General features: G+C 34.6%; 1 protein-coding gene and 1 long non-coding RNA gene across 26 annotated transcripts in view; one reads left to right on the forward strand and one right to left on the reverse strand.

The window, feature by feature from the left end:
* Positions 1-12,230, reverse strand: part of NRXN1 (neurexin 1) — a 1,110,252-nt gene that overhangs the window by 623,104 nt on the left and 474,918 nt on the right. For all 22 annotated transcript variants that reach the window (XM_077915348.1, XM_077915346.1, XM_077915359.1 and 19 more), the window contains one exon: positions 10,712-11,150. In XM_077915348.1, coding sequence (XP_077771474.1) covers positions 10,712-11,150 — 439 coding nt within the window. The remainder of the gene's footprint in view (positions 1-10,711; positions 11,151-12,230) is intronic.
* LOC144324124 (uncharacterized) overlaps positions 1-12,230 on the forward strand; it is an 86,851-nt gene that overhangs the window by 11,937 nt on the left and 62,684 nt on the right. For all 4 annotated transcript variants that reach the window (XR_013389536.1, XR_013389534.1, XR_013389535.1 and 1 more), the window contains exon 3: positions 305-401. This is a non-coding gene — a long non-coding RNA (uncharacterized LOC144324124). The remainder of the gene's footprint in view (positions 1-304; positions 402-12,230) is intronic.

Below are 12,230 nucleotides of genomic sequence, written 5' to 3' on the forward strand. Positions count from 1 at the left end.
TATGGGTGTGTTGGTGCCTGCTTTTAACAAAATATTGTAAGAAAATTACAATATATTTTTATGAATGCGTTTGTTGTGGCCAGAGTAAGATATTCACTCTCACTTTGTGATTAGACTAGAGTTTTCTGGTCACAACACCTAAATTCACAGTTTTAATATAGTCTAATGCACACTGACATGCCCCCCCCCCCAGCCATAACCCCTGCTCACACACAGGGTGAAACAAAAGTTTAACAGAAAAACATTTAGCTCTATTACTTCTGAAGCACTCTGATATTTTTCATATATAATTTTATTAATACAGATGCGGGATATGACCCACCAAATTGATTTCAAGAATGATTAACAGGTTGTAACCTACAGTTCAGAAACCACAGACTGAGAAGTTACAGTCATATAGGGTAAGGATATTTTCCCCATGGCTCCTCATTGTCCCTTTGAGAGATGATTTCAGGGTTCTTATGGGAAAAAGTAATGGAAGATCAGAGAGAAAGAAAGCAAAAGGAATATAATCCTAACCTTAACTCCAGTACAAGCCAAGAACTATAATTTAACCCTGGATTCAAGGTAAGGAGTTATACTGAGCATATGCATATATCAGATATCATTCATTAAAATATTTTGCAAACAAATATAATAGAATGAGACAACGGCGAATGAAAATCAACTACTAGCTCCTCTACATGCTTTGCCAATCCATACGCATTTATATTTTAGAATACCTTTGTAAAACAGACAGCAAAATAGGGAAAGAGTAGAGCTTAATTTAAGTGGGAATGGAAGCAATTATTTTTATGTTCTGAAGATGCACCAAATAAAAACTGTATTTAAATAATAATTCAATATTATTACTGAGTCAAACTAAGATACTTACATTACATTTATATATCATATTTCTCTTTATATTTAGTCTACACATGTTCAAATGTCCAGAAATGTACACATTTCTGATAAGCGATTTGAATCCCAAATTCCTTAATGATTTTATTATTGATATGAATCAAAGAACATTTTCACCTAAGCAAAAGGCTCATCACAGAATTACTGAATTCATTTATACCGATTTAACACATATATATGAGCACAGTGAAATTTCAATATGAAGGGTCTTAAGTGCCTATTTCATTATAATGGAGTTATAAAAGCAGTGGTTACCAAGAAAACATGAAATGAATCCTTAAATCTTATTTTTGATAGTTGGAGACAATTAAGTAGTTGCTACAGCTGTATATATCAATAGAAAATGAGAATGTTCCAAAGGTTGAGTTAGGACCAGAAGTAAATAAATTTTTAAGAGAAAACAAAAATCTAGGTATATTGTTGGTTCATCCCTCTAATTCCTATAACTATTTATGTATTCTCTTTGGAATAGCTTGATTATTTCATACATTTTACTTTCTTTCACTATAATTAAATTTAAATTAATTTAAATGATTTAAATTTGGTAAATTAAATATTTGATATAAACATTGCTATATTTGAGCTGTTAAAATCTGCAGATGGTAGTCCTATGTGGAGACTTCTTTGGATCAGTGCTTCATTCTTCACTACTTAAGAATCAAAAGCATGTTTCTATGTTATTTAGCTTTTAAATAAATAAAATTTCAGCTAAGAAACAAATATATTTCTGTGCACATGACTTTTATAATCTTAACATAGAAATCACACTAACATATATTAATGTTTAAACTTGGCCACTTTCATTGCATATGCAAAGGGTAAAACAAAGGTGACAAATAGACAAAGTAATATTTATTTAAGAATACTCATGAAGCATAACTAATGAATTCATGCTTTATGTAAAAGTATACATTAAAGGCGGAAAGCTGTTGAAAACAGTTCTTAGTTTATAAAAATGGAAATCATCTTTCCTATTTTGCTAGTATTTATAAAGTTAGTTTCCACTCTTTTGTTTTTTTTTTGTTTTTTTTTCCCATCTAATTTTTCTTGGCCTTTTCACTTACAAAAGATTAGTTTTCAGGGTGAGAAGAAGCATAGAGTGAAGAGAGATTTAAAATAAGATGATTTGGTTTTATTTTTAAAAAAGATTGTATGCATTCATTTGACAGAGAGAGAGAGAGAGAGAGGAAGAGAGAGAGAGAGAGGGAGAGAGCGCACAAGCAGAGGGAGCAACAGGCAGAGGGAGAAGCAGGCTCCCATGGAGCAGGGAGCACAATGTGATGCAGGGCTCCATCCCAGGACCCTGGGATCAAGCTCTGAGCTGAAGGCAGCCACTTAACCTACTGAGCCACTCAGGAGCCCCAAGATAATTTGGTTTTAATTACTGCAAAAGTTTAAGTGACCAGGAAATGGGAGGTAGAAAACAGTGCGCTGTAATGGGAATGATTTTGCTGGGTCAGAGGAAACCAACTTCCATGCTCTAGATTTTGCAACTTTGCTGGCATGCTGAGCCAAATACTGGATTCATTAGGCCTCAATGTGGCTCTTATGAAAAATAACAGAACTGATTGGGTGTCACTAAGGTTCCTTTTTGAATAAAATTTTCTGAAATTACTACTTAAAATAAATTTCAGTTATATACAAATTTTATTTTTCTATAATCCTGTTACACCTTTTCTTTGCAGAAGAGAATCAGATTCCATAAACTTAAATACTTACTTCTCAAATTCATATTCTATTTTTTTAGACTTTAATTTATGTATTTAAGAGAGATAGTGAGGGGGAGAAGGGCAGAGAGAGGAAGAATATCAAGCAGACTCCATGCTGAGCATGGAGCTGGACACAGTGCTTAATCCCATGACCCTGAGATCAGGACCTGAGCTGAAACCAAGAGTTGGATGCTTAACCGACTGTGTCACCCAGATACACCCAAATTCATATTCTATCAACAAATTTAAACTCAGCAACAAGATATAAGTGCTAAAAGTAGAATGAAACTTTATTATTTTTTAAAGATTTTATTTATTCATGAGAATCACAGAGAGAGAGAGAGAGAGAGAGAGAGAGAGAGGCAGAGACACAGGCAGAGGGAGAAGCAGGCTCCATGCAGGGAGCCCGACGTGGGACTCCATCCTGGATCTCCAGGATCACGCCCTGGGCTGAAGGTGGCGCCAAACCACTGAGCCACCCGGGCTGCCCTGAAACTTTAATTATATACTATGATGCAAAATATGAAATATAGAATTCCAACAAAATAGCAAAAAATAAATGAAACAATATTAACAAAGATAGTTTTGGATATGAGTGGATTATGAGTAGATAATTTCTTTCTTTTTAGTTTTCTGTGTTATCTTTTAAAGATTTTATTTATGATTTGAGAGAGAGCACAAGCTGGAGGAGGGACAGAAGGAGAGGAAGAAGCAGACTCCCTGCTGAACAGGGAGCCTCATGCAGGGCTCCATCCCAGAACCCCAGAATCATAAGCTGAGCTGAAAGGAAGATGCTTAACCCACTGAGCCACTCACACACCCACTGTGTCTTTAAAAAACACAATGTCACATGTTGGGTTTATAATAGGGACCGAAATAAAGTTTATTTAAAAACAAAGAAAGATATAATTTTAATATTCTACTTTTCTACTTCTTCCTATGTGTTTTCTGCTTACTTGGATCCACCCCTGAACCAGGGAAGTCAGGAATTAAACCAGCATATTAAGAACTAAATCCTAGAACAAAATTGAAAAGTTTGATAATATCTTCTGAGGGGAAAAAACGAGGGGGAAAGTGGCATATCCTGTACTATGACCAAGTGGAAATTGAAACAGCCTATTAGCAAAATGACCTGTCATTAGCTTTTAAAATTAAAAATGCAATTCTCCCAGCGATTCCAGTTCTCAGAATCTGTCCTATAAGAATTCTGATCAACATGCATAAAGATATAACATGAAAATTTTCTTCATAAATTAGTTTAAAATAGGGAAATTTTCTGAAAGTAAAAAGTTAAATGTCCCTCATAGAGAAATGACTAAGTAAACAGTGATAGGTTCAATCACCAAAATACTACAAAATAATGGCATGGAAAAGGTTTCAGCATTTTTTAAGTTAATTGGTGAATAAAAGCTCTCTATTTATCATATGTGTAAATATATGGATAGCTATATTAACGCAAAGGAAAATATGTGGAAATGCATGGTTACCCGTGAAGGAGGGAATGAACTGATGAGGAATGTATGTGGCACGGGAAAACGCTTATGTACTTTCTGAAATGCTTGAATATTTTCACCAATAGCACATATTCATATGTTACATGCATGTCATGTATTTATTTATTTATTTATTTTTATTTTTTTTGCATGTCATGTATTTAGCACATGCACATATACAAACACACATCCACACTTATTGCAATATGGATACATACGGATTTTTAAGATTATCATACACAATGCTGGATAGTTGTAAACATCAGTCAAGTGCTTATTTTATAATTAAAATATTAAAATTAAAATACTATTTTGAAGAATTTATACAGATTTCTGCTCAGCACTCCACAATGAGAGTCACTGCTGCTAGGTGTGGTCAGGTAAGTGCCTATTTCCTCAGGGTGCGACTGACACCATAGCCAAGGTCTGCCCTCTAAACTGGTAGGCCCAGCAAGGAAATTTGCATATTGAAAGAACAGGGTCCATCTCTCAGGTTTTCACTGATTTACCAAGCCCATAGGATCGATGTACAAAATAAGAATGCCAAGTTATTAATTCTCCATGAGATAGCAACTATCACAGGATATAGAAATGCTTCCTGTGTAGCTTTGCCAGTAGGAGATGCCAGTTTACAATCCAAATGTTTATTCATTTATGATGGGAAATTTAATTGATAACAGGAACCTGAATACTCATATCTCCATAACTGGTCAATTATATCCATCTACTATAATCAGAATTACCATGAGGAATTATGTTTATTATATAGTACTGGTAAGGATGTATATTATCTATAAAATATATGTACATAAGACTGGAAGAAAATGTCCAAAACAAAATATTTTTTTAGGGGAAAGAAAATGGATGACTTTTTTTTTTTCTTTTTAAACATGTTCAAAATCAAGAAATAAATATAAGCATTGGTTTAATAAAATTTAATGTAACAAATTTATGCAAAATTGACTCTAGTCATTGGGATAGTCAAATCATTAACAAAATATTGATAAAGTGCTTCAGTTTTCCACTGATGTATGGTGGTTTAGAGACATGCATACAAAACAATATTATAAATTTACTTAAAATTATTGCAGTGTTTGCAGTGAGCTAGTAGGTAGAAGCATGGGAGGAATGTTTATAGTCAAAGAGCAAGTTTAAATCAAGACCTAAACAGAGAAATCGTCTAATGGTTGTTCAAGTAGAAATGTTTAAGTGTGGTGATTCATGAATGGTATACACAGAAATCAGTGCTGGTAATAGATAGCTAGAAAGTGCTGTTCACATCAAACAGTGATTACTATAAACCTCTAATTATGTGCTCTGGAGAGAGCCTTGTGCCTTTCCCACTGTAATTTCTAGTTCTTAAACTGGAACTCTATGACTTCAATTCAATCTCAATGGTTTCTTAGCTGTTAAATGTAGGCTTACCCATGAATAACCACTGATACAATCTGCTGTACCCTGCTGTACACAAGCGGAATTTGACAATAATAATGAGTTTCCTCTTTGATTTCAATGTGTAATAATGATGGTTTGCAAAAAAAAAAAAAATACTGGCAGTTTGCTATAAAAATACTTGAGAGGATACCCTTGACTGAATCAAAGAGCTTAATATAAATTTAAACAATATTCATGCCCTAAGAAAACAGTCATTAACCTCATCCTAATTTTAGTACAATTCATATGTTTACTAAATACCTGGACACATATTTGTGTTGAGTTTGGGAGAAAAAAAGAGGTAAAGGGGAACTCTGGAAAGGGAAGAGGAGCTGGTAAGGAAATATTCAGCTCTAAGTCCTGCTAAGTTTGCAGAGTAATAAGCCTCTTCATCATATTTATTAACCCAGAAACAGGGTTTTTTTTCTCTGTTAAGTAGCTATCCATAGAAGATATTCACTTTTTGCAGCACTTAAATCATATACTCTGGTCAAGAAATCAAATCGCCTCCACTTTGTATGGTTCCTCCTTTGCAAGTTTAGCCCAGCATCTGAAAACGCCATTTCTGACTCAGCTTACCAGGCCCCATGTCACTAGTATCAGCCTAAGCAGGCAATGGAAGAAGCTACACTGTACCAAGAGAGCAGCTGTGTGTCAATAGTAGCAGTCAAAGTGGAAAGAAAGTGTTTCCTTCCCATGTCACAGAATGGAAGAAGGGATATATAAACCTGGTACAATTAATTGTGCTGCAAATGAAGTTCTAGAAAAGTATTCATCTGAGGGCAATATTTCCTCACCAAACAAGGGGCTCACATACCCCCACCTTTTAGTGAACAAAGGACTGAAGGGCCAATTGCTGGAAAGATAGGCAGTGTGGGTGACTATCTCCCCTGTCATTAGCAGGCTTACTTTGCCTGCATATACCAGTCCTCAGAAATAAGTGACCACCTTCCCTTAATTTTTCTTGTACCTACATGTTTGCTAAATGATAGAGAGATCTAATGAACAAAGATAGCAATGCTGATCTCATAAGAGCTTGTCGTTTTTGTACCAGGCTTACCACAGTTCTCTAACAATTATGTACCTTTCTCACTGCATTTTTTTTTGGGGGGGGTGGCATCTGGGCTTGGAGGATAGCTTTGTATTCATAAAAAAGGGTAGCACTTGTTATATTATATTGTGTAAACTGCTTTCATAAAGTAATGTAAATTCCTTAAAAACTTGCATTACAACTAAAAGAGTGCTATTACTCTTCAAATGTAAAGATGATACCACTGTTTTTAATTATTAGGGGGTGGGTCAGAACTGAGCTATTCACATATTTTTCCCTTTATTTTTCTTTGTACCAAATATTTGTTAAACAACTGCTATTGCACAAGAAAGTATCAGAACCTGAGGTATAAACATAAATAAGACATCCTCTTTCACATATAGGTTTCCTTTATAAATTGTTTAGGGAATGTTAAAAATTCAGTCTGTCCACCAAATATGGTTTAACCCTACCTCTGACCAAGGTAACCAATAGTTACTGGCATCAAATTAATGGCCGTGGCTTTATGCCTACTAACTTTAGTATGGTCAATAGCAGAAAGAATAATTCTCAGCCCTAAGTTCCCTCTACTTTAATAGCAGAGAAAATGGCTCATTAAATATTTTTAAATATTCAGCTGAAGAGTATCCCAGGCAACCTTCATCATCCATGAGTCACAAAGCAGCCCACACTGACCTCTTGTCATAGAAGTATCATTTTCCCACGTTATATTAAGGCTAATTTTCATATAGCCTCTGAATATAACTGGTGTGAAAAATGGATTAAATGAATTATTTCTTAAAATTCTATGTTTCTTAGTTTTAACCGAGCTATAAATCTTACTATTTCACCAACCTAACTCAGAAATATCCTTTAAGTAAAATAAAAGCTAGGAGAGTTATTCATTCAATTTTTAAAAGGCTGCTTAAACCAAACCAATGCAGTGTGCAAATATAGAACTTAATTAAAATACTATATATAAAATATTAACAGCTAGAGTTATTAACATTACATTAAATTCCCTTGAGCTAGGCCAACATAAAATGAGCTCTCTTTTCTTTCAATTTAGTAAAGGGCAAAACTTGGTGTAGTGAATGAGCTTTCGGTTTTATACTGTTTGTCTCAATTCACTAATCTAAAGTTGTAATCACATAAAAGTATTTTACCAGCTGCACATCACCAAGCATACTAACTTAATCTTTCCTTTGTATTCCCACAAAAATCTCATGTCTTATTTTCTTTCTTAATGTATAGAATACTGTCTTAAGGCATCTCTCTCATCTTCCTATCCAGCATTGAACTTTCTAAATTAACACAGACATACTCTGCTTTTGACCTTTTCCAATGAGGGTACAAACAGAACAGTTAATAAACTACTGGCAATTTGGAAGAATTAAAGAACTTAAACAGAAAAAAAGTGGATTTTATTCGGCCTAAGGATTAAGGCATTTATCCAATTCTTATCATAATACGTCGTCCAAGGAACTTGGGAAACTAATTAGACCATATCACACTTAAGACTAGAATAAATTACCATTATCAAATGAATAATGGCTGGTTTTGTTTCCCTTCCTACATTCTTTTGCATTTATTAAAATTTTGTCACTGACCATGTATTTCTTCATATAGTTAGAAAATACCTCATTTCTTGGTGAATGAAATACAACTGATCTGAGATATGGTAATTTTTTGTCTCTCTGAACTTCCAATTAATCTAATCAGTCATGTTTTATATTATTATGAAGTTTTGGGCACCTAGGTGGCTCAGCTGGTTAAGCATCTGACTCTTGATTTTGACTACAGTTATGATCTTATGGTTGTGAAATTGAGTCCCACATTGCGCTCAGTGAGGAGTCTGCTTGAGATTCTCCCTCTCTTCGCCCCCCCTTCAGCTTACACTTACTTTCTCTATGTCTCTCAATAAATAGATAAACAAATAAAAATAAATTATTATGAGGACTAACATGTACAAATACATACTCGAGAGTAATTTAAACATTTTATCCTAGGTGTATATTAAATCAAATGGTTACCCAGAAGTTAATATTTTAAGCACAAGATTAATCCATGCTCCATTCCTCTTTTTAAGACTTCTCTTTGAAAGTTCTTAAGTGGCCAATCAACTGCTTCCTCTGGTAGAAACAGGCCGGAGGAAGTGAAAGGGCGGTACTCTATTGCTATATTTCTGTATTCCCCTCAATGTACACTTCTCAGCTTAAATCAGAAAAAAAAAAAAAAATAGAGGAATCTATTTTCCAGTGGAATCAGTATAATGCTGCAGGGAAATAAATTGTTGTCTACACTCAATCATCTAAGATACTGGAGAGAACTGGTTAAAAAAAAAAAAAAAAAAAAAAGCATAGATAGTACAGATAGGTAACTAATCTTCCCTGTGGAAAATTTCAGGGAAATGAAGAATGGAGGGAGACCAAGTTTCCAGAGAGGGATGAATCAGAAATAGTCTCTGAGATATCTGAGAATCAGAGCAATGGGTTCTGACCTTACTTCAACTTTCCACCCTTAACATTGGCTCCCTCCCAATTCCCATTCATTCCATTTATTTATTTTATTGGGCTAAAAAAGAGGAATTAATTGCAGGATGTCAATTACAATCTTTTTATTTATTTATTTATTTTTTTTAATTACAATCTTTTTTTTTTCTGGATAATTACAATCTTTTTAATTGATAAGCAGGAAAACAAGACATGACTAAGAGTGAGATAGGACACAGTTCTGTTAAAGGGAAGCTGGAAGTACACAAGTGACAAGGGAATCCACGAAAGGAGCACTCACCCCAGAACTGCAGCATAGCCTTCCTAAAGTAGGACGCTGATCACAGATTACTGGATCTGAAAGAAGCACTAAATGTTCTCTGGTCTGTGGTTCCCACATTTGGCTTATCATCAGTTGGAGAGCTTTGCAAAAATATAGAATCCTAGATCCCATCACTGTTGACACCCCTTCACCAGGTCTGGGAGCCTGTCAATACTGGGTCCTTCCCAATATGTTTCACAAAGGAAGAAATTCAGACCCACAAAAAAAAAAAAAAAAAAAAAAAAAAAGCCTTGGCCAAGCTTATACTACCATTTAGTGTAAAACCCAGAGTGGGTGTGTGGCATATAAGTAAACAAGGAAGTTCAGTGAAGGAAGGGAGGAGCGTGGTTAGGTCTAAACTCAGTTGTCTTCTATTATAAGAAGCTAATTTGATTTGTAAGTGAGAGGAACAATCAGAGCATGGGAACACAAAGTGAAGAAAGTAAAAGAAATAATATGTAATTGTATACATAAAATAAATTGCTTCTCTCTTTCCTTCTCTTTCTTCTCTCTGTCTCTCTCACTTTCTGGGTTTCCACAAAATGCTATTTATTCTGCCTGGATGATCCTTGCCCCCACAAACCTAATGCCAGTCAATTCCCTAAGTCCCCTAATCCATTCTCAAATTTCAAAGTAAGTAAATGTTATTTCTCCAGGCCTTCCCTACAATGCCTTTTCCTTTCTCCAATTATACATGTGCTCTCTCTCTCTCTCTCTCACACACACACACAGTCCTCTCCAAGAAGCCAAAGGAAAGAATTCCTATTGGCTAAATTCCAAACATGTTTCATTAGAAAGGAAAGCTATTTGGAAGTCAACAGATTTTTGTCAATGTTCTTGAAATCCTTGAAATCTTAATCCTTTTGAATTGATAAAAGTGTTTTAACACCACAGATTCATCTTGGATAAAAATTAAACTAAGGATTTTCTATGTGGATTATTGGATTTTTCATATTTTGTATTTGCCACTTCAGGTACCTCCAATCATCCAATGATATAAGCAATAATTGGGAATACAAGAACCCTGCATTTTGTCACTTGCAAATTCAAGATAAAATTTCTTGCAAGATTTGGCACTTGATTATCCAATAAATAAATGTTCATTTAAGAAGTGATTCTAGCAGCCATTTGAGGATTTGGGGTTTGATGCCCAACTATAGTGATTAACTAGCTTCTTCTGATTTGTATATGATGTGAAACAAATAACAATTTCTTTTACCCTAAAGACTGAAATGCAGGAAATCTTTAATATGTCTTGGTTTTAATTTCCTTGGTGAGGGGTGTAAGGAGTGGTCCAGTAGGTAAACAGCATAAAAAAAATGAAAAATTACCTGACCGTCCATCTCTCTGGAAGTCCACATGATACCATTCTCCATCATTCACCTTCTTCTGTAGGGCTTTGATTTTTATTGTACCTGATCCCATGTCCAGGAGGAGGTAGAGATGGCCATCTAGCATCTCAATAGCAAAGAAGTCAACCTTTATCATCTGAGGGTGCTTGGCATCTTTTTGGTGTCTTGGCTTGCCATGGCTAAATAAAATGAGGCCATTTGGCTCTGTTGTGCGAAAATCAAATGATATGGAGCCTGTTTTCTTTGCATTCCATTTAGGCAAAGAGATGAAAGACTCTGGGGTTTCAAAGGTGATTGGGTCCAACGTTGCAACATTCTCACATTTAAATGCCACCACTCCATGAATCTTCATCTTAGGGTCTCCTTGCTTGGCAAGTCGAGATAATTCCAGCCTTACATCATTATTTTTATAAACAACCTGTGGGCAGAGGATAAAAGTGAGAAACCAGGCTCATATTTTAATATTTAGAACTTGTCTTCAGTTCACATAACTTGCAATACATGTTTGCAACACATGTATCATGATGTTTGGTGTATTTTTATATATAAGACCAATTTTTCAGCCAAATAAAATTCAAGTATTAACTCATTAAACAGTAACCATTCCAATATAATTCCAATCAAATAATGTGTGTACATACACCACCTGGTTGTAGTTGACTCAAATAATTTGAGTGAATTTGCATACAGTTCTCATTATTTCAAGCATGCATAGACTCAAACTTATAAAAGCCATTTGCTTTTGGGTTTGGTTATTTGGTTATTATACTTTGTTTATTAAATATAAAAGTTTTTCAGTTTTCCCACTACTAAAGTATTTGAAATTAGATATTTTGCATCACTGTTCCCCTAAAAATAGGATCCCATGTATGATATATAGGGCCACTATGTGTATAAACTCTGTAAGATAATCACAACAAATTGAGGTAGAAAACATCCTGAAATATCTAAGAAAAATCACAAAATACAACTAACATGCAGAAGCTCCTTTTTCCCTTATGGCCTACATTAACAACTGCTTGAATAATGTTGGGTAACATTAGAACAGTGTTGATTCTAAATCTATTCAACCTGTATTCTGTATTACTTGTGTTCCATTTTACTTTAAAGTATACAAACACGGAACAAAGTTTGTCTTGTATTCTAATTTCCCAAGGCATTTCATCCGAATTGGCTAGCTGGTTCTGACTGCTTGTTGATAGTCCTATGGCTTTTTGGACTCTAAACGGCACATTGAACACATCCACTGGCAGGGCTCACAGTATCATGCATCTGCTATCACATCATCTTAATAAACTTGAAGCCATTCTGACATAAAGATAAAGAGAGATCCATACCCTGCCTTTATAAAATGCATACCATGCATAATTACATTTCCAAAATACATATGTCATACTGATTTAAGAATAAATTAGCTCTCTGTCCAGATAAGTATCTAAATTATTTTAAGAAGCCATTCAAAAATTCATAGCGGCCAACACTGACAGGTTCTAAATTC

Source organism: Canis aureus, chromosome 11 (genome assembly GCF_053574225.1).
Source record: "Canis aureus isolate CA01 chromosome 11, VMU_Caureus_v.1.0, whole genome shotgun sequence".
NCBI classification, from domain to species: Eukaryota; Metazoa; Chordata; class Mammalia; order Carnivora; family Canidae; genus Canis; species Canis aureus.